The 27,062-nt window shown below is 38.9% G+C and overlaps 1 protein-coding gene across 1 annotated transcript in view; it reads left to right on the forward strand.

The window, feature by feature from the left end:
- Positions 1-27,062, forward strand: part of Cpq (carboxypeptidase Q) — a 363,792-nt gene that overhangs the window by 110,762 nt on the left and 225,968 nt on the right. Inside the window, exon 4 of the mRNA XM_051202536.1 lies at positions 26,841-27,048. Coding sequence (XP_051058493.1) covers positions 26,841-27,048 — 208 coding nt within the window. The remainder of the gene's footprint in view (positions 1-26,840; positions 27,049-27,062) is intronic.

Consider the following 27,062-nt stretch of genomic DNA (forward strand, 5'->3'; position numbering starts at 1 on the left):
CATTCTTAGGTCCCTCTCTTTGGGAGGTGAACATTAGAGGCAGATCTGCTTACATTTCTGTGCTGTTCGTTTGCTGCATCCCTTTTCCTTTGGCCCCCACCTCCTCTTCGTCATCTAGTTCTTTCCTGTGGTGAATGGCAGTTAACAGGTAAAATTTGCTGTCATCCTCCAATCTCTTCCTAGCAATTGGCTTTTTGGCATTTCCCCTTCCAAACATTAGCCTATCACATCTTTGGTCTATTATCACCGCTGCTCTCTGGCCATATTGGCAGTTCCCCAAGACCCGAGTAGGAAGAAGCAGGCCGGCAGATATGTAAACCCCAGAATGAAGACGTGGTTAATGAAATCACTCCTCCACTTGCCCTGTTACTGAATCTCATTCCAACTGGGAAGGGAAAGCACATTGGTCATGCTGTCAGAAGCAGAGTGGATTTCTCCACTGCTGTTTTCCTCCCTTCTCAACTAAAAACAAACAGAATACCATGCACAATAAACAGACTCACACACGAAAATATACATGAGGAGGAGACGGTGATGGTGTTTGTGGCACTTTTACACTTAATAAGCTTAGTCATGTTTGCTAAGGGAAACATGATGAGAAGTGGCATGTTTCCTTCTCTACTTACAAAGCTTTCTGCTCTAAGAACATTCCATCTTCTTACCTTCTTTACTTTTGTGTCCTCCTCTTCTTCAAGTTGGAGTTCACAGACTTTGATTTCCTTTTTTTTTTTTTAAATGACCATCGTCATATAGACAGCATGAACTCATTTAAGTTGAGTTGTCTGGAGGAAACTAAATTTATTTAGTAGAAGAGCAATTTTGATGACAAATGCCAGAACACTCCAGATGGCACGGCTGGAGAAAAGATTTTCAAACATCCAGCTCATGTTTCAGGTGGCCTCTTCTCTGTTCCCCCGTCTTCTTCCCCCATGAATGACTCATATGAGAGATACAAATGAAGTTCTTAGAACTTGTCATGGAAAAAAAGAATTGACAGTGACTCAGCACCAGACACATTTACAGACCTTCAAAAGACTAAGCGCTGAACTGTTCCTTGGGATTATTATCGTGGATGTTTTCCAGACCCATTTGGAGATTATGGGCTCACTGTTGTTTAATAAACAGGTATGTGACTTAAGCTCCAGATCTGTACATTTGGACAGTTCCCAATGTCAGTTAAGGCTTGGCAGATCTTGTCTAGCTAAAAGTGTTTTTAAACATCTCTTCCCACCTTTTTTGCATAATCTAAAGGGATTTTATTGTCACACTTGCCATGGCTGACATAGGAAGGTATTTAATGGAAGGTGATTTAGGTAAAACATCCTAAAACGTTTTAGGTAACTGGTCTAGGTAAAGCATCCTAAAATTCAAGGCCCGGCTGTAATATATGAATCATTATATTCTTAATATATCCTGAGAACAGGAAGAGAGAGATCAACCTTTACAGACACAGGTGGAATTTATCCTCTGAACACTGGTAATTCATGTGACATTTACTGTTTGCTTGTGTTTGCAGTGAGATTCTTCTCCACAACCTTGTACCTGGCAGTTACAGACCTTCAGGATGAACAACACGAGATGATGCTTTAGGTACACAAACACAGCAAATGTTTATAATACTGGACATCCAGGGTTTTGGTTTGAGGCTAGTATTTAGTTTATATTAGAAGCTTAACTTTTTTACCATGTATGTTTGTCTCTTTATTTTTATATTTTGGAAGGCTCATGGAGAAGGCTTATTGTGAGAGAAGAAATAAAGCACCCATAACATCATGCTTTAATTAATTTTCTACTCAATTATTACATGTATTTGCTACTAGGGATCCCATACCAGTGGCAAAACTAATGATGGAAATTTCACATTTAATATGGAGGTTCAAGATTCACTGATAACCTAAAATGGAACCTAGAAGAGATGTCCATGAACCTTGCTTACAGATGTTAGTGCTATACCTACACTGAACTTCCATTCTTCTTGCCAAGAGCGCCTAGTTGAGTTTCTAAAGTTATAGCAAATTGGCAGTTTAGGGATGATCTCTCTCTCTCTCTCTCTCTCTCTCTCTCTCTCTCTCTCTCTGTCTGTCTCTGTCTCTCTCTGTCTCTCTCTCTCTCTCCCTCTCAAAGGAGAACAAGTCAGAAACACACTCGTAGACATATATTCTGGTGGAGGGGGCAGTAGTATTGTCTAAGTTGTTTCAGATCTTAATAACAGTTTTGTTGCAGAATATAACGAAAGGGGTAAAGACTAAACAACTCCTATTGGTTGTTTTGTTGTTCTGCTTACTAATCCTGACTTCTGGGGGAGCAGGACCAGCCCCTCATCTTTGTACAGTACTTAGGAGTTAGTGTGTTCCCAAAATGTGCCGGAGGCTCTGCTTGGTCCTGGCACATCCTCAGAACATATATTTATTTCTGTAATGTTACCGTCTGAGGAACATTGCCAAGTCCCTTTCTCTTGGGAAGGTTGGCAATCCATAGATCCTGGTTTTCAGCCTCTGCCCCCTTGCCTGGTTGTCCATACTCCTGGGGAGCCCACACTACACACAGCTATGCTGAAAATATAGCAATAGATAGTGTCTCAATGTCACTGGGGAAAATTAAATTTATAAGGAATAAACCAAGGCCAGTAAGCAGAGAGTGCCAGAAAGAGCTCCCCGGAGGGAATCTGAGGTCCATGTGCATGTTTATTAAAACAAAATAAAACACCCCACTTCCTCCATTCCACTGAAGGAACACACTTAGAGCTTTTCGTATGAAGTCATTTCTTCCACGACATCTGCTTTGAACATAAAATTTTGAAGAGCTTTATTTTCCCTTAAGCAGCCTTATCCTCAGATAAGGATGAACCATTGGGGGAGAGATTTCATAGGTTTTTTGGTCAGTTATCAAAATGAGAAATGAAAAGCCTTCCCTAACTGGAATTATTGTGGAATTCTTTGGTTGCATAGCTGTGTCCAGTCACTCCTAGATGACTCTTGTACACGTTTCAGTCAGAAAAGACGTTTTGGTTATCAGGGAGTCAGTAACTCTGTGTTTCCCTCTTTCTCTGTCTTGGTTTTCCACTGTGAACTGTTCTTGACGGATTACTTTCTTGTCACTTTTCTTGTCCCTTAATTGACTTATTTAGGAGGTACAGAATAACAAGTCTGATCAGAAAGCAGATGGTAGATGGCTATATGACCTCGATTGTTGTGATGTGAAAAACTGAGCTTAGCAAATGCTAAGCGCGGGGGGGTGGGGGGGTAGATTCATCATCACAAATGGATTATCTCCATGGATGGTGCCTTGCAATGTGAATGTTGGTTTCTTGCTGATAAATATCACCCTCAGAGTTACCTTCAGTTTAGTTTAGCAGAGCAAAGGCATGTACCGAGCATCTCCATGTGAATATGCTCTGCTAGGAGGCAGGCAGGTTCTGGAAACATACCCAGTACTGTATGTACCATGTCTGTCACAAGGGTTCCTGATATTGAGACAGGGGAAATGTGTACCTGAAAGACTACCTTAAGGAAGAGTATAATGACTAATAAAAGAAATAAGTGTGTATGGGGAGAAGAAAGGGGGATAGTATTCTTGGGGTCACTAGAGTTAATGTTGTATCATTCTATATGCTTTCCCCTGCTGCCAGTTCCTAGGCTCTCTCCTTTGCTGTCAAGATAAATAGGTTGGAGGTGGGGGTCACTAATCTTCTGCCTATTGCTACTATTGCTATGAGTGTCTTGTTTGCTGTAATGCGGAAAGCTATGTGTGTTGTCACAATTCCCACACCATTTGACTGACTAGGCTGGAGAGTTAGTTTAAAAATGTTAATAATTTGAATAGTACAGATGAATATTTCTCTTGATTACCCCTACTACTCTAGTCAGTATCCTTAAATATAAGCAATGGTGTAGATGTAAGTATATTCTCCTAGATTTCCCTACCCCGTACACTGATGTATGTGTATATAATGTGTGTGTTTGTGTGCTGGTGTAGGTATTTTCTAAGAACTCAGCTTAGAAATCTTTTCTGTATTATATTACTTTATTGTCACTATTTGTTGCTTTTTGTTGTTTTAAATGTCATTTTATATGTTTTTTTATTCTTTCTTTGTCTAAGGATTTTTTGTTGGAATTCTAAGCATTGTTGTTCAGTTATAGACTCAGACTTCTTTTTTATTCTGCTGGGTGGATTGAGTTGAGGACTAGTCATTTCTAACCCAAAGCAGACTGAGGTTGTATCAGGAGAGCTAGCAGTTTCCTTCATACTCAACCCACTTTTGACTCTGGTGTTGAAGCATTGACCTGCAGGGCTGTGAGTTGAGGGTCTTGTTAGTCTTCTTTCCCATAGTACTCAGAGGAAATACAATGGTTTCTCTGCTGTTTTTTAATTGAAAATTAACACACAATTTCTGATCATAGCTCCCCTCCCTCATCTCCTTCCTGATGCTCTTCATCCATCAAACTCTGTGCTTTCTCTTTAGAAAACAAACAACAATAATAACAACAGTGACAAAAAGGCTCAAGAAACACACACATAAATAAACCCCTAAACCCATAAAACACAAAATTGAATACCATAATATATAAAAGCAAAAGATCAGTAAGATTAAAAAAAAGTCTTCCATTCAAGTAAACCAGTATGTTTTTGATCATGTCTCATAATAAACTCAAACACAGTGTCAAGAAGTTTGGGAAGCATGAAAGAGGCTATAGTTTTCAAAGACACTGGGCACACTGAGAGGGCTCACCTCATGTGCTACCCTACCCCTCTTACTGGTACCCTCCCAGGGCACGGTCACACTTCCGCTGTCTACTAAGTGACCACATATGGGTTGTAGGAGTTCAGCATGTTTTGTGAGATATCAGGATAACAATATAGTCAAAGAAGAGATGTTCAATAGAAAAGAAAATCACTGAGAATAGCATGTTTCAATACAGACAATTTCCCAATTGAAAAGCTCTCTTTGTACTGAGAGGATATTGGCTACATCTTCAAAGCTCTGGGGCTAACTTTCTATTTGTACTGAAGATGTTCCTATGTTCCTCTAAAACCTTCCTTTGGGTGACTCACTTAGGTTTTGAATATGCTTTTTGATTTTCTGAAACTCCTTGGCTCAGCAGTAGTTCCTTTCTTGCAGGGGCTTGGGCAAGTGGAAGGTGACTTTCTAAGGCAGCCACTTATTGGTGCTGAGCAATGAGAAGGGTTGGAGCTAGTGTACATGGCCTATACACATGTATGGGTCTATAAGAGTTTCTCCAGTTCATTGGTGGGTCTGCTAAGACAGTTGTTTTGAGAATCCTTTCACTCTAAGGAATAATTAAGCTCTTGACTAAATAGATAAGAGGTAGCAGACATCCTGGGACTTTGGACATGAAATTCTAAAGTATAATTCTTTATTTTCTTTCCACCTTTTTAGTAAATTAGCTTTAGGCTAATCTCAAGTGAATGCTTGGATAATAAGTGTTAGATTATTCTGAATTAAAACTTTGTATTTCAGTGTGTGTGTGTGTGTGTGTGTGTGTGTGTGTGTGTGTGTGTGTGTTTGTGGAAGATCCAGAAACAAAGTAGTCTTTCTTCTGGAGTCATTTAGTTGTCACTTTTTATCGAGGTGTTGTTAAATACCGGATGTATATTATTACTTTTTTTTTTTTTTTTTTTACATTGAGCTTTGCTTTTGTGATAGAAAAATGAATGAAACTTGGATGTTGGTGTTGCATGGTATGTGTTGACCAGATTCAAACATTTTAGAATGCAAAAAAATGTCAGCTGAATAACTTTCATTAGGAGCATAATTCCATGTCCAGTGTTTGCTTTTTACTGATAATTTACAATGGACCAAAATAGCAGACAATTGTGAATGGCACTGAAATGGTCATGAGCTCACAGAAGAGGGTCAGAACTGAGGGAAATGTTTCGATGGAAAGGAGAAGAGGAACAAGGATTGAGGAAGGCTGTTTAGGTCACTAAACTTTCAAAATATTCTATTTCTCAATTGAAGATGTAGGTGCATGATGATGATATCACTGAAATGTGGCATTTTCACATCCTCACTTCTCTTGGCTAATTCTGGCCTCAGAAGTTTGAAGACAGCACACACAGCAGTTTATGGAGATGGGTCTAAAAACAGATGTTCCTATTCTGAAGCAAACCTGGTTTGTTTAAATTCAGATTTATTCACTAAATGCAAATGGAATGATTCCTCAGAGTGTCTGAATGTTGATGCTACTCACAAAAGTCCTACACATGGATTTGAGATTCTGAATGAGAAGCCAACCCAGAGAACAGGCTGTGATACAGTCACATAGGACAGAAGATTGAATGACAGAACATTAAAGGAAAAACAAAATATTGTGAGCATTCAGAAGAGAAGGGCTTTGGCTTTGGATTAGGTGGAAGAGAAATTGAAGGATGGGGACAAACAAAGCAGAGGGGGTTTTCTGGAGGAGATAGCATTTTAACTAGTCAGAGAAGATGGTTGGAATGTCAACAAGTGATGGGGTCTCCATAGGGGAGAAGGGTGCAAGTGTCAAGGGTGAAGTAACAGGATAGGCTATTCCATGAAGAAGGATGATGTGTTAGGTGATTAGCTTGTTCTAGGGGGATTGGACTAGAAGATACAGGGAAGTAATGATTCTTAAGATCACACACTGTGTCAATCCAAGTTATTCATTTATAACTAACTTCTTAACCTCTCTGAATCTAAGATTATTCATCATTAAAATTAGGAGCTAGCATTGATTTTGTATTTGTGTATATATATAAAGTGAGTTAAAAATCTAGAATAATTGCAGAAAACCTCTGGCAACTCAATAATTGGAAAGAGCCCTTGTGGTAAATGTTTAGGCTGTATCAATTTTGTACAATGTGTTAGATTAAAAAAATAGTAGTGTGAAAGCAAACGTAGGGTGGGATGAGGAGCAAGTCAAAGAACATGGGTGTAATTTCACTGGCATTGGAAAGTTGCTGAAATTTTGAGCAGTGAATTGATTTAGTTGGATATTGATTCTGATGTTGGTGACGTTTTATTGGAGAGGTAAAATACAGAGGGTTGGGACCAGTAGATAAGGAGCATGGCGTGGAAGATCCTTGAATATTTGTAAGATCACCTGTAATATTAAAATTAAAAAATCAGATTATAAAGACTGTAGTTCCTTATTTTCTTGTGGCTATATATACACCTCTTTGGCTAAGTTTGGTACTAAAGCAACATGCACTTTGTGTGGGGGGGTTGTTTGTTTGTTTTTTTAGACAGGGTTTCTCTGTATTGTTTTGCAACCTGTTTTGGAACTAGCTCTGTAGACCAGGTTGTCCTCAAACTCACAGAGATCTGCCTGCCTCTACCTCCCAAGTGCTGGGATTAAAGGCGTGCGCCACCAACACCTCGTTGTTCATGGTTTTTGCACTTTGAGCAGAGCTTAACCCAGAAGATGGCGGACACCACATTTTCTTCTGTACGATCTAATTCTGTACCATGTTCAAATGCCATGTGGGTCCAGATCCAACTTGTTTGGACTTTGGAAATATTACCTGTATGAAGTGAAAGGAACTTGTGGAGTGGAATTGTTATGCCATTCCTACACTAAATTCCACCAGACTTCCTCATGAAAGGAAAAGAATTGCTTTCTTGAGGGCACTGGACTTTTAAATGTCGTTCTTTGCACCAGAATTGAGTCTTAAAACATTCAGAAATGGAGGAAACAAGTGAAAAAGATTGAGTTTCTAGAGCTTCTAGCCGATATTAGTTATAGGTATATAAAGAAACCTGTGTGGAGCAGGGGAAGGTTGGTGGTTTGGGTTTGGTCTCCAGTCCAGGTAGAACTGAGTGGAAACAAGTGTTGGGAGCTTGGGGAAAAAAAGTCTGAGTTGGAGGATTGGATTTGAGGAGGGAGCAGGGCCCTTTAGACAGCTGGCTTGATAGTTGTTCCTTGGAGAGGAAGAACTTTTCAAGGAATAAAATGTAAAACAACTGAAAGTAAATGAAGGCTACTGTCTGTTCAAAGAGGGCAAAGAGGCAGCTGATAGGGAAGTTGGGCAGGAAGTAGAGGTGTGATGGAGGTGATGAGTACAGGAAGAAGGGTTGAAGCTGTTTTGGGTAGCCTTTTTCTTTTACACATGGCAGAGAATGGGGAAGCCAGGGAGTCAGAAATGCAATGCTACTGTGTCTGCTTTGTGAAAATATGCGATGAGGTTTTGTTCAGTGTTTCAGTGATGTATTGGTTCCAGCTCCAAGAGTTGTTTTCCATTTTTAATGTGCGCTTATGGCTTTGTCAACCTCTTCTCAGGTGAGCAGCTGTGCACAGAAACGTGCCAGGCACAAAACTGCTAAAGAATCCCATGGAGGATGGATGGTCTTGGTTGGAGAATCATTTAAGGGCTTTTAAAATTCTGAGCAGATGGTGAAGCTGCATAAATGGCAATCTGTGAAGATTGAGAACTCATGAGTGGTTTTGGTGTTGTCTTCAAATAAAATTATTTTGACATATTTTGATAGTATGCATAATTCTTTTGTGGCGTCATAAGTATAAGCCATGTAGTAAGTGACTGTAACTGGCAATGACTGGTATTATCTTTGTTCTGAGACCTAGAAAAAATATATATGGATAGATATAGATAAAGATATAGGTATATGGGTAGCTCTACACTGCTGTTGAAAATATGAAGGATTAAAGGATGGTTTATTCCAAGAAGGATTGGGAAGAGATAGTATGCCCTGATCTCTTCAGACCCAGTTTTCTAACCAGGGTCAGCACACTGTCCCTCTCAGAGGAACTCTACCTGTCCTCCCTGAACCAGTTCCCAATGTCCAGGCCCAGGAAAATTTCCATCCATATCCTGTGCTGGAGAGGATAGGTGATAACATGATCTAAAGTTCCTCAGTTCCCTGAAAGTTCACCACGTTATGCACAGTCTCACCCAAAGTTTCTTTCCCACATCAGAAAAGAGGAAGAGAGCAGAACACAGGCTCTTTAAAGAAAATTATCTTGGTCATGGTTCAAAAGAGGTAGGTCTATACCTGAAAGTTTGCAGGAGCTTCCAAGAGGGCATAGACCAGAGAGGCAGGACACAGAACAGTAACAAACACCATAGCCACCACCGAATCTTCCAAAGCCAGAAGAGTTCCTTTATAAATGGCAGTTATAGAGAACTGAAAATAATGATATAGAAAAGTTTAAAACTGACCTAAATCAACTGGCTTCTATGTTTACAAACATATTGAAATAAACATGAAAGCTAAGGGGAATGGGGTAGGGAATGAAGCATAATGGCACAGGGACAGGAGGCAGAGGCAGCAGGCTTCCCCATGAACTATTTATTCTGCTTGATGGAGAATCTTTATAAATTCCAATTCTTCTCAGTGCTAGTTATGTGATATTGGGTTAATTGCTCAAATTTTAGCTAGAGTGTCTTCATATGCTTTTCTAAATTTCTATTTTTCAAAATTATCGTAAAATGTAAATTATCATTATGCGAACACACCAAATTCTAAGTGACAATTAATAATGTTAGATATTATCATTTGTGCTAATAAATCAACAAAATGGTAGAAATGTGGGGTCTATGGAAGAAAGCATGAGGGGAATGCCAGAGTATAATCTTTAAGTGACAGTCTTTGACCGTAGAAGACAGGTGGTCCTACGCATGTAATAATGACAGTTGTCTGTTGTATTTAATAATTGCAGTGTGAGAGGCGTTCTCTGTGTAGGGTATCCTGAAGACTCAGCAACTTTGTTCTCAGCATCTTCTCTGTTTTATGGATAAGGAGTCTGAGGCTTAGCCTGATTCAAAAAGTTGCCCTCAGTCATACTGTTGGTGTCAAAGACAGACTGAAACCCTGGTTCCTGGTTTATAATTTGACCCTATGTCTCTACGGTTCAAAACAAAACCTGCAGTTTTCCTATTGTTACCGTAATTCTCCTGGGTTTGGGCATTTGAAAAGGTCCTATCTCTCCTCAGTAAGAGCCCAACAGTCTGGAACAGTGAGCCAGATGCTGTAATCAGACCCTAGTGGAATCTGGGACTTGTAAAGGAAGACAGGAGGAGGCTCTCCATACCTATTTGACTTAGCATTGAGTGGTATCAAGAATATTTTTATCCACCTATCCTATGCTTTGTTCAAGTTAACTTGGCAGGATGCAAGAAGGACTTTCTGTTGTTTTCAGTCAATAATATACCCAGTAGAAGGTGGCCACTTATTGAATTCCCATTACACTCAACTTCAATTCATTTGACCCGGGAGGGCTTTTAGCACGCTCTTGCTTCTAATCTGAGCTTTCTTTCGAGTTGTGATGTGACTGACTCTGTGTCAGACTTAGTCAAAAATTCCAATGATAATGATTTTACGATAGACTGGTGAAGCTTAAGAACTAATTGAAAGAGCACAGGTTAAAAAAAAAAAAAAAAAAAAAAAGGAGGGTTAAGTATTTCCTAAATTCAAACTATGAATCTTAAATTTAACATCTCCTAGAATAGGAGATCTTATTTCTCCCTCTTTCAAGTATTTAAGAACCTAATATGTACATACAAGGGTGACTTGTAAGTGCCAGACATAATAGAGACACATTGATAACATATCTTGGTACCAAGTAGTAGTTGTAAATCGTAATATACCACACAATTTGGGATTAAAAAAAAATCTCAAGTTTTTGCTAAACAAATAGTTTTTTCCCTTTGAAAGTAGTATTTATATTTGTTTTATATGTGACTCTAACATATTCCCACTGCTTAGCATAAGCCTAGCTCAGATAAATGCCTAGTAAGGCTTTTTTCTTTTTTTTAGTTCTTTTTTTAGTTAACCTAACATTTCTCCCCTTTTCTTCTTCTTTTTTTAATTTATTTTTTATATTTTTTTTCTTATTTTACATATTGATCCCAGTTCCCTCTCACTTCCATCCTGTGTACCCCACATACATCCCCTCCCTGTCCCATTCCCCATCCACTCCCCAGGGAGGGTAAGCCCTTCTAGGAGGGATCATCAAACTCTGTCAAGTCATTTGGGGTGGGGCTTAGGCCCTCCCTGGTGTCTCTAGGTTAAGGGAGTATTCCTCCATGGGGAATGTGCTCCCAAAGTCCTTTTGTGCACCAGTGATACATCCTGGTTCCACTGTCAGAGGTCCCATAGACTGCCCAGGCTTTCTAACTGAGACCTACATTCAAGGGGACCTGGTCTGTCCAATGCTGGTTTCCTAGCTATCAGTCTGGGGTCCATGAGCTTTCCCTTGTTCAGGTCAGCTATCTCTGTGAGTTTCTGCAGCCTGGTCTTGACCCATTTGCTCATCACTTCTCTCTCTCTGCAACAGGATGCCAGGAGTTTGGCTCAGTATTTAGCTGTGAATCTCTGCTTCTGTTTCTATATGCTACTGGATGAAGGCTCTATGATGGCATAGAAGGTAGTCATCAATCATATTATCATTATCGGGGAAGGGCATTTAAGATAGCCTCTCCACTATTGCTTAGATTGCTAGTTAGGGTCATCCTTATAGGTCTCTGGACATTTCCCTAGTGCCAGATTTCTCTCCTAACCTATAATGAATGGCCCCTTCTATTATGGTATTTCTTTTCTTGCTCTTCTGTATTCTTCTCCCTACTTAATCTTCCTGCTCCCTCATGTTCTCCTCTCCCCTCCTCCTCTCCCCTCCTCTTCTCCCCTTCTCTCTCTCTCCTAACTCCCTCTCTGCTCACTGCCCCCCAACTCCGAATATGCTCATGAGATCTTGTCCCTTTCCCCTTTGGTGGGGGACCATGTATGTCTCTCTTGGGGTCCTTCCTGTTTCCTAGCTCCTCTGGTGGTGTGAATTGTAGGCTGGTGATCCTTTGCACTATGTCTAAAGTCCATATGTGAGTGAGTACATACCATGTTTGTCTTTTTGTGACTAGGTTACCTCACTCAGGGTGGTTTCTTCTAGTTCCATCCATTTGCCTATGGATTTCAAGATACCATTCCCCCCCCCCCACTGAGTAGTACTCCATTGTGTTAATATAACACATTTTCTGTATCAATTTTTCAGTTGAGGGGCATCTAGGTTGCTTCCAGGTTCTGGCTATTACAAATAATGCTGCTATCAACATAGTTGAGCAGATGTCCTTGTTGCATGGATGTGCATCTTTTAGGTATATGCCTAAGAGTGAAAATGCTGGATCTTGTAGTAGACTGATTCCCATTTTCCTGAGGAACTACTATACTGATTTCCAAAATGGTTGTTCAAGTTTTCACTCCCACCAACAGTAGAGGGGTGTTCCCTTCTCTTCACATCCTCTCCAGCATAAACTGTCATTGGTGTTTTTTATTTTAGCCATTCTAACAGGAGTAAGATGGTATCTCAGAGTTGCCTTGATTTGCATTTCTCTGATGGCTAGGGATGTCGAGCACTTTCTTAAGTGTCTTTCAGCCATTTTAGATTCCTCTAGTGAGAATTCTCTTCATTTCTGTACCCCACTTTTTAATTGGATTGTTTGGTGTTTGGGTGAATAGCTTCTTGAGTTCTTTGTATATTTTGGAAATCAGTATTCTGTCAGATGTGGGGTTGGTGAAGATATTTTCCCACTCTGTGGGCTGCCATTTTGTCTTGTTGACTGTGCCCTTTGCTTTACAGAAGCTTCTCAGTTTCAGGAGGTCCCATTTATTAATTGTAATCTCATTGTCTGTGCTACTTGTGTTATGTTCAGGATCTCAGTGTCTGTGCTACTGGTGTTATGTTCAGGAAGAGGTCTCCTATACCAATAGTTCAAGGGTACCTCCCACTTTCTCTTCTAAGAGTTCAGTGTGGCTGGATTTATGTTGAGGTCTGCAGTCTTTTATACAACAGTATCCAGTTATACCAGCCCCATTTGTTGAAGATGCTTTCCTCTTTCCATTGTATAATTTTAGCTGTTTTGTCAAAAATCAGGTATTCATAGGAGTGGGGAATATCAGGATTTTTAATTCAATTCCATTGATCTACCTGTCTATTTTTGTGCCAATATTAAGCTGTTTTCCGGACTATAGCTCTATAATAGAGCTTGAAGTCAGGGATGGTGATGCCTCTGGAAGTTCCTTTATTGTACAGGGTTGTTTTGACTATCCTGGGTCTTTTGTTTTTCCATAAAATGTTGAGTTTTGCCCTTTCAAGTTCTGTGAAGAATTCTGCTGGGATTTTGATGGGGATTGTATTGAATCTAAGATTGTTTTTTGGCAAGATTGCCATTTTTTCCTATGTTGATCTTATCTATCAATTTCTGGTACCTTCTTTAATTTCTTTTGAAAGTAGTACTAAGAGGAAAGTTCATAGCACTAAGTGCCCACATGAAGAAGCTGGAGGATAGTCACATTAGAGAATTAACAGCACAATTGAAAGCTCTAGAACAAAAAGAAACAAACTCACCCAAGAGGAGAAGTAGACTCCAGGAAATAATCAAATTGAGGGCTGAAATCAATAAAGCAGAAGCAAAGCAACAATACAAAGAATCAATGTAACAAAGAGTTGGTTCTTCCAGAAAATCAACAAGATAGACAAACCTTTATCCAAATTAACAAAAAAGCAGAGAGAGAGAGAGAGAGAGAGAGAGAGAGAGAGAGAGAGAGAGAGAAAGAGAGAGAGAGCATGCAAATTAACAAATCAGAAATGAAAAGGGAGGCATAACAACAGATGCTGAGGAAATCCAGAGAATCTTCAGGTCATATTTTGAAAACCTGTATTCCACAAAATTAAAAAATGTAAAGGAAATGGACAATTTTCTGGATAGATATCATTTACCAAAATTAAATCAAGAACAGATAAGCAATCTAAATAGACCTATACCTCTTAATGAAATAGAAGCAGTTATCAATAGTCTCCCAACCAAAAAAAAAAACAAACAAAAAAAAAACCCAACAAAACAAACAAACAAAAAATCAAACCCAGGGCTAGATGGCTTCAGTGCAGAATTCTACCAGAAATTCAAAGAAGAGCTAATATCAATACTCCTCAAATTTTTCTGCATACTAGAAGCAGAAGTGTCATTGACAAACTCTTTTTATGAGGCTATAATTACCTTGGTACCCAAGCCACACAAAGGCACAACTAAGAAAGAGAACTATAGACCAATATACCTCATGAACATTGATGCAAAAATACTCAATAAAATAGTGGCAAATTGAACCCAAGAACACATCAGAGAAATCATCCACCATGACCAAGTAGGCTTCATCCCAGGGACGCAGGGATGGTTCAACATATGAAAATTTATCAATGTAATCCACTATATAAACAAACTGAAAAGGAAAAACCATATGGTCATCTCAATAGATGCTGAAAAAGCCTTCAACAGAATCCAACATCCTGTCATGATAAAGGGTAACAGATACATACCTAAACATAATAAAAGCAATATACAATAAACTAACAGCCAACATCAAACTAAATGGAAATAAACTTGATGTGATTCTTCTAAGATCAGGAACAAGACAAGACTGTCCACTCTCTCCATATCTCTTCAATATTGTAAATGAAGTTCTAGCTAGAGCAATAAGACAACAAAAGGAGATCAAGGGGATACAAATTGGAAAGGAAGAAGTCAAACTTTCACTGTTTGCAGACGATATGATAATTTACATAAGTGACCAGAAAAACTCTACTAGGGAACTCCTACAGCTGATAAACACCTTCAGCAAAGTGGCAAGATACAAGGTCAATTAAAAAAAAAAAAGTCAGTAGCCCTTCTATTTACAGAAGATAAATGGGCTAAGAGAGAAATCAGAGAAACATCACCCTTTACAGTAGCCACAAACAACATAAAATATCTTGGGGTAATGCTAACCAAACAAATGAAAGACCTATATAGCAAGAACTTTGCATTTTTAAAGAAAGAAATTAAAGAAGATAATCCCCCTTTTTATAAAGGCAGGGCTTCTCAGTGTAACAGTTCTGATTGGCTTGGAACTCACTTTGTAGAAGAGCTGGCCTTGCACTCACAGAGCTCCTCCTGTCTCTATCTGCTGAGGAGTGCTGGGATTAAAGGTATGCACTACCACTGCCCAGCTAAGCTAGCATTTCTAATTTCACAATCAAAAGGCTATAATGAACACGTTTAGCCCTCAAGTTCATTTGTAATTTTATATTTCAAGATCGATATGATAGCCAAATGTTTAAATTCTGGAGTTGGAGGATGTGTTTAATGACAGATTTAATAAATAGCTTATTCTTCAAATAGAAGTAGAAAGCTAATTAAGTGCTCTGGGAATCATTGATGGTTTTAAGCCACAATACCAGACAACTTGAGAAATTTCTCAACAAATGAGACCGATTGGATGATGTAGTATTCTTGAAATACAACTAGGAAAATAATTCCTGAAATTATATCTCTCTTGCTATTTAAAAGTAGAACTAAACCTGAATACTGGGCAGGTTATGGGGAAATTAACTTGCTATCTGATGACATTTTGCATGTTTAAAAAATATTTAGAGGTAATGGTTTCCCTCAAAAGTTAAACTATCCTCAGATATAGAAATAATGGTCTCTGGTTGTTAACTTTTTTAGAGTTAGCATGCATTTATTTTTAGGTGGCTTATCTTAAATTTAAAATTGAAGGCTGTATCTGACCATACTGTTTGTGAAGGGGATTACATTTCACAGAATATTCCCATGCTATCTGAAACCACAGCAAATAGTAGAGGTTTTTATGCTTGAGATGTGTTTTAATCAGTGGTAGATTTTGAACTGTTGCCAGCCAATCCTGAACTTTTTAGGCCTAGGCCTGAGGAACACATTATCCAGATGTTTATAAAGTGCCTTTCTACTAATGCCCTGTTTATACTTTGACTTTGTGGTTAAAAAACTACATTTGCTTACTTCAAAGTACCAGATGAAAGTATTTACATCAACTAAACATTGTATTCGAGCCACCCTCCATCTCTTCAACACCGTCCCCGCTTTCCCCCGCCCCCCATTGCCTTAAAGGAACTCATTCTGTCATCACCCATTTTCTTCATGACACATGAAGAATTCAGTCTGTTTTGTGGAATTTCATGTGAATAGTGAATTCTGAAGAACACCTTTTATACAGGTCCTCCTTCTTCTACTTTATATAAAAGGTATTTCCTCTTCAAGGAAAAAAACCAAAAACTTTTATTCCATTTCATGGGCTAGAATATCAATTGAAACTATGGGAAATGAATGGAGGAACAAACTCTAATTTCTCAGAACTTTGCAACAGATCTAACCCCCCAAAAATATGTCTGCTTAGCTCATCATTATTAATCAGTTTAAGGCTATTTAGAAAAGGCTCTTTGGAGAAAGGAGTAGAAAGGGGGGGAAGAATGAGCTATTAGAACTGCCATTTAACCTTCAGGCTCTGAAAATACAAAAGCAGTTGGATTTCCCCCTTCCCTCCCTTTGCCTTGCCTCCCACTCACTTCCTGGACCACAGCCTGTCTCTTTCCCTCCCTCCTCATTTCCCTTCCTTCCTCATCCCTTGTAGGCAAGCTCTCTCTCTCTCTCTCTCTCTCTCTCTCTCTCTCTCTCTCTCTCTCTCTCTCTCTCTCTCTCTCTCTCTCCCTCTTTCTCTCCCTCTCTCTCTGTCTGTCTGTCTCTCTCTCTGGATAATGCAGTTCTCCCAAGCAGCCTCCTAGGGTTGCAGCCTTATGATACCACACCTGACTGCTTTCTTTTTCAAATTAAGAGCCTCATGGAAGAGCTGGAGAGATTCCTCAGCTGTTAGAGGACAGACTGTTCTTCAAAAGGACCAAGTTTGGTTCCCAGCATCCTGATCAGGTGCCTCACGATTGCCTACAACTCCAACTTGAGAGATTGGGCACTCTTCTCTGGCCTCTATGGACACATGGGCAGGCCAGCAAGCAGACAGACAGACAGACAGACAGACACACACACAAATAAAATTCTTTTGATAGAACAACACATACCACATATATAGATTCATGTTTTTAGCTTAAAATGTTTCATATTTCTGATTATAAATGTCACATCTAGTCTTCTCATAAATTTAGAAAAAGTAGAAAAGAAAAAGAATACAAAAAATAGTTCATGATTCTACTATCCCCCAAATATAATGTTTTTCCAGAGATATTTTATTGTAAACATTCATTTATGCCCAATTGGGGCATGAATGTGTACAGTATTTTGAAACATGTTAATCACTTTCTCAAGCATTAAATATTCTTCCAGATATGAGTTTATGTTGCTTTTTACCTGGAATGGCCCTTGTGTTCTCTATTCGGTCTTTCATGTCAAGTTCAAAAGAAAAGTAAATCTGTCATTTCCTGTATCCAAAACTGCTTCTGCTATACTTTAATTTAGTCTGTTCCTTATGCACAAAATTTCATTTGTTTACCATGGTTTCTGCAACTTGGTAGTTTCTCTTTATTATCTAGAAACATTTCACATTGTTTCTTATGCTTCATAATTAACATTTGAATGGCTGTGAAATATCCCGTTAAAATCGAACATCATAATTTGTACCAGTTTCCTTATTACTAAGTTTTTAGCTTGTTAAACACTTAAAAATGTACGTACTTATTTATGTGTGTGGATGTTTTGCCTGAAACACATGTATACATGGTGCTCATAGAAGCCTGAAGAGGGTATTGAATCCTTTGGAACAGGAGCTACAGACACCTGTGAGCTGTCATGTGGGCACTGGGAATTGAACCCAGGGCTTCTGGAAGAGCAGCTATTTTAAAAAATACTAAATGTACTAAATGATTCTTAATGTGTTTTAAAGCAAATATACTCGAATGTATTTATCTAATCAGCATTACTGTGTAAATAACTTCTGTATTTCCAACACAGGTGCCACAGATACAAACATTTTTGATATTTCTCTTTTGAAATTGTCTTTAGAACCTATTAATGGGCCAAAATGTTAAAACTAGGCTTATTTTTATGATATATCTTGGTTTGAATTGCAAATCATTTATTTTCACTCTTTCAAAAAAAGAAAGAAAGAAAGAAAAGAAAAAGAACAAAAAAACCCACCAATTTTGCTTCCATTTAAATGACTTGGAAGGCTGCCAAATGCTCTAAAGGCAAATTCAGGCCAAAAGTTCTCCAAATATTTACAGAAATGAGTGATAAATGCAGTGACTCTGCAACTGTCCACACTGATGGGTTTAGAAGGCTACCTCTCTTTTTGTTATGTGAATTTGAGTACAGTTGTTGTTTTATTTGTTGTCTATAACAACAGTCATACTTGACATCATACATGTGTCAATTTCTCTAGAGCCGGACCTTATTACTTCCTGGCACTTCCATTAGCGATTGGTGCATGGGCGTGTACCGGTGCACATTGCTGAGTGATTTTATAGGCATGAATGCCTAAGGAGAACATCCTTTTTCCATGGATAGGGATTTGTCATTAAACAGGCCTACTTTTTGATAAAGGTTACTCTCCAGTAACCTTGGAGTTGTTGCAAATAAAAGTTCACTGACCTTATCTTCTCAATCGGACTTTCTGGAGGTCGAAGACAGCAATCTATTCTAGCAGGTCCTCTGGGCTAGATCTGTAAATAGTAAAGTTTGCCTGGATTATAGATGAAAATAAAGCTAAAGGAGATTTTTCTATGATGAACAGTGATGTGAGAGGCCACAGGTTGGCAAATTTAATACATGTTTTCCAAAGGTATGATCATGGAGCAAAAATTGTGCTGTAGACAAAACCAATAATGTCTTTGTTCTCAGGGAGCTGATGATTTGGAAAAACAAAAATGCATAAACAGGTAAAAAATATATATATATATAGTCAAAAGCAATGCTGTGTGACACTTGGATATGAATGCACACAATATTGGTGGGCGATGATGATAATGACCATCCACATACCACACTACCTTCGAGGCACTATCGTATCCTTTTTGTCTCCGACAAAGGACTATGGAAGGCTTGAGGTTTGAATAGATTCCCTTACATATGTAAAGAATAAAACCTGGCTTTAATGATCCCCATTTCTTCAGTCTGAGGTATTTGATGCATTTATGGATTCTGTGATTATCAGTATACTTCGGAAGTATCTCAGAATTAATGTGAACATTAAATGAAGTAGTGTGTGAAGTGCTTAGCTCATTGTATGTCACACATATCCAGTAGGTGATAATTATGTTTATTGCTATTATCAGCTGTTGTCACCCTCCTCCTCCCACGCCTTACAACCCACTAGTAATTAAATGAAGGGTAAGAACGTGACTCCAGCCTGATTCCAGGTTTTAGTTCTAGCACTGTTAACGTCCAGGTTTTGTACTATGGATCCCTCTGCATTTTGATTTTCTAAAATGAGGCAAAAAAAAAAAAAACCTTATCTCATAAGGTTGTAGTAGTGTTGAATGAACCAACGTATAAAAAACACAGAGCAGTGACGTGCCTACAGCAAACACTCAATAGACGGAGCTATTACTATCATTACCTGTCTGGGACTGTTCAGAAATCCTAACATATTTTTGCATATTTGATTTTGATGGGCTACTGTGTGTTAGAGGACACATGGGAAAACAATGTCACCCTTCTGTAAATATATGGTATGTGAAAGTCACTGCGTATTTGAGTGAAAAGCTAACTCATAATGAGAAGAAACCTGATAACAAAACTATGACTCAGTAAAGAGAACTGCCAAGTGACCTAGATTCCATGGTACATGCTGTGGTCTCAGCACTTACGGGCTGAGGCAAAAGAGAGTTCATGGCCAGCCTGGCCAATTGAGTGAGATCTCTTTATCCAAAAATAAAATGTGTCTAAAGGAGAGATGCTTTCAAAGAGAGTCCATTTTTGTTCTGTGGCTATTGTATCTTTTCAGCACGTGTATGGCATACGGGTAGTGACACCCTGGTTCTATTTGCATGCATTCGTTTTCCTCTTTGATGTTAAGAAGTACTTCCTAGATTTTTTTTTTTTTTTTACCTGTGCCAGCCATCTCTTCAAAATCAGTCTAAAACCTGAAGTACAGCTGTGTGGGACAGGGAGGTTGCCAGTTGTGATTTTTTTTTTTTAAAGATCAGAAGACTAAAAGTATATCAGTAACCAAAAAGCATACACACACGAAGAGGCAGTTAAAATGTATCGGCTGTATACATATAGCTCTAATAATCAGTTATGATTGGTACCAAGGAAATAACTAGCTCTGATTCTTAGAGATGGTACATCAGTGGGCTGGTGGTGCAGAAGGAATCAGCTACAAGCATATCATGTGACTGATAGCAGAAGAGAAGATCAATTTGGCAGACATTTTTTCTGTTAGTTAGGCACAGGTTCTTGAATGCCTGTGTGCTAGAATGTAAAGGCTGGCATTGCTACTGCGCTAGCTGGCATCTTGCTGTCTCTCTGTCATCGTGGAAGCCCTTTGCCAATTGTGGCACAAGCTCAGGCTTTCAGGAATTTAATTCTGTTTATTGGTTGTGCGACCACTTACTTCAACAGAGTGACTGAGGTTTTGAAGAGGCAAGGTAGTGCTATCTATGTTTCCTTCTCTGGAGATTCATTATTAGCCCTTTATCGTGTTCATACTATGTGCAGTGCTTGTGTTTCCCTGCAGTGCCTTAATGTTCTTTCATCTGCATGGTTCATGGTTTGTTTTTGGTTGTTTCAGGCCACAGAATTCGTTCATTCCACTGCTACCTGGTATGTGGTTTCTCTGTTTCCTTTCTTTTGGGTTTTCACATTTATACATGGAGATACAGCAAACATCTTGGTACATTTTTGTTTTCCTGCCATGGCACCAAGGAATCTCTTTTCCAAAGCTTCAGGACAACCAGAACACAGTATTTTTTTTTAATAAGCTTTGCTACATATTAAGAGTTCTCTATATACACAGATCAAACTATGGAGGCTTAGTCATGCCATCTGAGAGCATGCTAGCTGAGATTTGGTTTATCTGAAGTCCTCTGAAGTTTTCCCTTTCAGCTTTTTGATCTGTCCCTGTCCTCAGTCAACCCATACTAGGAAAGGCAACGTGTATTATTCAGTGTTCTGATTCCAACAGTAGTGTTTTCACGAAACGCCTTCATGAACATGCCTACATGTTCGACTCAATGCCAGAGCATTTTGTGGCCAGTCAAGTTGATATATAAACGTATCTATCATATCAGCTTAGAAAAATAGGGCTTCTTCACAGAAAATTGTGGCAGGTGACTGATCTGCTATCTTGTGGGAATCCCTGGCTCATTCTCTCTGTTTCTCCATCTACACGTTTGTCCTTGTGCTGGATGACACGTGGACACAGGCAACTACTGATCTTTCAAGCTTCTACTCTTATCTAAGTGAGAAGGAAAACCAGCAATGTACAGAAGGAATTGTCTCAGTCACTGTTCTGTTGCTGTGAGGAGACACCATGACCAAGACCTGGCATATTTGTCCCTTCATATCCCTCGCCTGTCATGGAGTCAATCCGCCAAGGTCCAGCACAGGCCTTATAACAGAAAGGACTTGGGAATGGTTGGAGGGCATGTAGTAGAACCACTCCTCACACTCGCTAAGTAGAATTCAGGTACTGATTCATAATTACTTAAAAACAAGGCTTTATTTGCATCACGTTTTCATGGCTATGTAGGTCTCATTCTTTAAATGTGCTATTTTGTTATTGTGCACATGTTTGTTTTCTTCAAGGCTGCTAGTTGAATTCTGAGCCTTGTATACTAAGTAATCATTCTGCCATTCAACTGTATTCCCAACCTTTATTGTTGATTCTTTGAAAAATGACATTTTAGGGCCGGAGAAATGGCTCAGCAATTAAGAGCGCTGGCTGCTATTATAAAGGACCGGGATTAAATTCCTAACATCCACATAGTGGCTCACAACACTCTGTAACTCCAGTTCCAGAAGACCTGATATCCTCTGTTGGCCTCTGCAGACCTCTCTCTCTCTCTCTCTCTCTCTCTCTCTCTCTCTCTCACACACACACACACACACACACACACAGAGAGAGAGAGAGAGAGGCAGGCAGAATACTCATACACATAAACTAATAAATGTAAAACAATTTTAATGGCATTTTATTTTATTTTGAGTGTGTATATGTGTGCATGATTGTGTTTGTATGCACATGTACATGTGTATATATGTTTATGAATGATAGAGGTTGATGTCAGTTGAAGGCCTCATAGTGCTATCTCTTATTTTGTGATTTTGTTGGACAAGGTCTCTTGTTGAATCTAGGATTTGAAAGCTAGATTGGGTGCCCAGCAGGTCCAAAGAGCCTCCTGTCAGTGTCTCTCCAGTACTGATTACAGGTGTGCTTTGCTGCATCTGGCTTTTTATATGGGTTCTGGGGTCAAACTCAAAGGTTCTCATACTTGCACACAGTGTTTTAACAACAAAGCCATTCTCCGGGTTTTTTTTATTTTATTTTATTTTATTTTATTTTAGTTCATTGCAAGTATTTCATCCTTGCTTACATTTTAAAGCTCTGTGATTGTATTAATGTATGTTGTATAGTTTATTTTTTCCCTTTTGTACATTTTTGCAGGGTTTTAAAATAACTTTTATCTGGAATCCATATTTATTAGCAATATGTTTTGATGATGTAACTTTTTATTTAGAAATTTAAAAATCTTTTATTTAAAAATCATTTTACTACAAAAGTCTTCATTTATATTCTTTGGACTTTTTTATTATCAAATACATTAGCATAAATACATTCGTTGGACACAAAGATATCATCAAACATCTATAAAAACTTAAAATATGGCTGATCCTATAAAGTCTTGCCTTATAGAAAGAAGAATTAGACATAGCCTTGACTTTTGGGAAGCATATTCTAGTATGTTATATTAAAAAAAACTTGGCCACAGTCCAACACAGGGAGAGCCATAGAGGAAGGGCAACTCTGATGAAGGTTTACAGCCATGCAATCTTACCTAAAACAAAGTATCAAGCTATTATCACCCAGAAGAAGCAAAGTGCCTAGAAGGTCCATGATGGAGAAGGAAAGGCACCTTCCGTTAAGCAAGAAGTCTGTTTGTGCTACACTGTAGAGTGGGGCTTGAAGGGAGTGGCAGGTGCCAAGGAAAGACCAAAACCATGGCCACATTTCAGATTTTATACAGCATAGCTTTTGACCTTCCTTTCTGGTAGGGAGAGCAAGTGGATAGGTCTCTACATAGGATGGATGGGAAATAATCTAGCATTGTTTTAATAGACTGAATTGGGATTTCATGAGCTATATATACTCCTGTCTTACATCTTTCTTACAAAAGGTTGAATCAATATTTTACAAAACTCTTTTCTCTATGAAATGGAAGACGTGTGTGTGTGTGTGTGTGTGTGTGTGTGTGTGTGTGTGTGTGTATGTGTGTGTGTGTGAAAAACTTTCTATGGCCAGTGGGTCATAGGAAATGCTTAGTGAAGCAGGCTTCCTGATTCTGTTATTTCTCAGTGCCTATGAGAGACTAGTGTACATGCAAATTTCCCAGTAGGGAAATAGGCACTGACTTAACCATGTGTCTTCTCTCTCTACCCAATAAACTTTCTTAGGTTCATAGACAGTGGGCTGTGCATTGAAAACACAGCTCTGGTGTTTCTCTTAATTGCTTAATTGATGCTTTCTTTCTTATGTATTTCCCTCAAGTCTCTTGATGCCTCTCTCTTTCTGGGGACATGTAAGATGTATGTATGTATTATACAATTACCTGTGTGAGTATTAATGTATATGTGCCATGCCTTGCACATTGAATGTCAGAGTTGTTCCTCTCTTTCCATTTTGTTTAGGACATAGGCTCTTTGTGACCAACCTCTATGCAAGCCAAACAGGTTGTCCTGTTAGCATCAGAAGAGTCTTCTGTCTCTGCCTCCCATCTTTTCATAAGAGAGTTGGAATTGCAGATACATACTGCTATGTCAGACTTTGTTTGTATGGGTTCTGGGGATTTGAATTAAGGTCTCCATGTTTGGATAGTTAAAGCTTTATTCATTGAGTTAGCTCTCCAGCTCTATTCTGTTTTTATTTAAAATTTTAATGTATAATGAATGTTAAAATTTCCAAATGCCTTCACTTGATGTTAGCCAAAAAGCCAAGAAGTACCACATGATATGAGTTGTGAGGTCAATTCTGTTGTGGTAAGAAGACATAGGGTTCTAAGAATAATGTACAATGGGAATTTAGGTTGTTGCTAAATGAAACAGTAGTGGTCTGAGTTAAATGTTGACTGTCTGTCCATAACCAGTCTGTCTACCATCAATCATCTATCTATCTATCTTCTATCTATCAATAATCTATCATCTGTCTATCATCTACCTATCAATTATCTACTTATCTATCATTGATATACCTATGGCCTTGCTATGTAACACAAAGAGAGCATCTACCTGCCTCCTGGGTCCCCTCCCTGAGACTACAGGCTTGCATCAGAATACCGAGTTAACTGATGTTTAGGTGCCTTTCAGTCTAATTAATTAGTTACAGGGTTTTTTGTTTGAGCCAACACAGACAACAGTAGGTAGTTGATCACATAGGACATTTCTTTGGCTAAGTTTATAGTCAATACCTGCCAAATGATTCTGGTGTCTTTCATACCTCTATCACTTTCATCATCATTATTAAATAAACCATGCACATTGATAATTTATTATTCTGTCTTCATTTTGATTAACACTGCTACAGATACATTATATTAGAAGAGAAAATGAGAGGGGAACAGAATCAATGTGATAAAACAAGTATAAAGAAACAAAGCAGCATAAGAAGAAACGAAATCAAGTGGAAAACATGTGTTTTGTGATGTTGAGTTTTGAGTTACAAATTACATAACAAATATTAATATTTATGTCAGACTTTTTTAAGTGCCAAAATGTGAAGTGTAAAATTTTAGCTATTTAAAAAATTTCTTCATGTGTTTCATAGGGAACTACTTCATGCTGTCCTTGAATTTTCTCTGCATCTTTGTATTCTAGAGAAAGAAGCCAGAAGTTGTCCCTATGAGCCATGGTTATTAAAACTCAAGAGTTGCCTTTTCCTGACCATCTTCCTTCTTTTCACACTCTGGCCTTGTTGGCTGTCTTGCTCTGTTCAGGAAGACACTTGTCTCAAAACCTCTGCTTGGAAACTGTCTTCTCACCTCAGTCTGCAGTCTGTAGAGCTCAAGATAATGATCATGTCTGTTGGGAATGCACCCCCACACAGCAGCTATTCCCTGTGGAATAGCTTTAGGAATCTGACTCTTTTCCTGTCCCTTTCTACCCTTTCAACTGAACTGCAGAAGCTGGAAATAACCGGTGGTCCCGTCCCCTCCCCACCTCTATCCTGGGCAGGTTTTTTGGTTCTTAACTCATTCGGAGAGACTATTGTGGTCTTTCCCTTTGTGAAATGATATGATAGAAACGTTTGTGCTTTTGTGTAGTTAATGACAATATGGAAGTCTTAAATTAATTTACTTTTACCATTGTTAATGACAGTTTAAAAGTCTGAGATGAATTTACTTTTAAGGTGCTAGATCTAAAAGAGTAAAAAAAAAAATACAATAAAGCCAATTGTAATTATTCCAAGGGAGTTACTTTCAAATTACTTTTTAAAGCCAAACAAGACTTTCTACTGAACAGAGAAAGTATTTCTTTAATAACATTTCTAAAGAAGACATTTTTGGACGTTCAGACACCGGCTTGCAGCTTCAAAAGTGCAGTCTGCAGGCCATTCTCATGGCTAGACACTTTCTTCAGAGGCTGGCCCAAGCTCCAGGCACTCTGAATGCATTAGGCCAATGTGTTGTTTGCACCTACAAAACTCAGCATGTTCCTCCTGCAGACAAGCAACCATCTTGTCACATGCCTGCCTTCCACAGCAGCAGGCAACTCTCTGTGAGCTTTGCTCATTCAGAATCCTCAGCGACATAAAGAGCCCAGTGTCTTTAGAGATAACTAGTCAGCAGCAATTAGCTTTAAAAGCATTAGAGGTATGTATAGCAACCAGGTGGGGAATTTCAAACTTACTTGCATAAAACATGGCACATATTTTATGTAGAGATATGGAAAATATCCAGGTGTCTTCAAATTATGTCACTTTTGTAAGATGCACAAGAAATATAATGAGATTTGAGGACCTGGTTGCAGCTTTCGAGTTTCATTTTTTTGTATGTTCATTTTAAGTTTTGTTTATACTATCATAAAATCTCATAAGCTAGGTATACAGAAACACAATTTTCCAATGGAAAAAAAATACCAAGATTTTTCTCCTTTAAAATCTGAAACTTATGGCTTGATTTTTATAAATGGATGTTTTACTTGCATATAATCCAAATGTTATGAAATCTGACTCCAGCTTTTGATATGTTCATTTTGATATGTTCAAAGGGTTGTGTAATCACTGTGGTACCCAGACTCTGAACCCTGCATACCCCCCCCAACCACCAAGAGACCAGATTCCATGCAAAATCAAAGTGTCTTTATAATTAATGAGTAAACTGGTGTTAATCCGGGTCCTCTGTCCAACACAGTGGGTGGAGCAGGAGGGACCCAGAGCAGCAGGGGGGCAGGGCATATATTGGGATAGATCAAGGGAGTATGTGTGGGGGGGGTCCTCTAGTTGCATAGCAACAGTCAGGATTGGTGCACCTCCGGGCTGAGGGAACCTGTCCTGAGATGATTGATTGGTCAGCTGTAGCTGCAGAAAGGTTGCTGTACTAGAGGCCCTCCCAGGGCAGTTGCTATGCCTTGCATTCCATTATTATCAGTAAAATTCATTCAAAGCCTGCCTTCTGATTGGTTCCTTGCCACATGGAGGATATCTGTCTTCCTAGTGATTAGGGCAAGATGGGGCAGGGTTGGGGGCTCAGCACATGTTGCTGAGTAAGGGGGCTATGTCTTGCTGGGTCTTTTCTGCAGCCTGCCATGGCTGCCAAAGCCAAAGTCTGGGTCAATGTATAAGGGTTTTGATAAGTTTTCACTGTTAAGGTAACCTGGTGGTGCATTTTCTCAAGTCCTCACACAGGTGCTCAGTCTTATCAAGATGATGTGCCCAAGATTCCTACAGCCTGTATCACAGTGGAAGATGCAGAAATGATGTCACGCATGGCTTGTCGTGGGAACAGAATTGTCGTTCACCTGGAGATGGAAGCAAAGACCTACCCAGATGCAGACTCCTTCAACACTGTAGCAGAGATCACTGGGAGCAAGTACCCAGAGCAAGTGAGTGAAGGAGG

The sequence above is a fragment of the Phodopus roborovskii genome, unplaced genomic scaffold (assembly GCF_943737965.1).
Source record: "Phodopus roborovskii unplaced genomic scaffold, PHOROB, whole genome shotgun sequence".
In the NCBI taxonomy this organism is placed as follows: domain Eukaryota; kingdom Metazoa; phylum Chordata; class Mammalia; order Rodentia; family Cricetidae; genus Phodopus; species Phodopus roborovskii.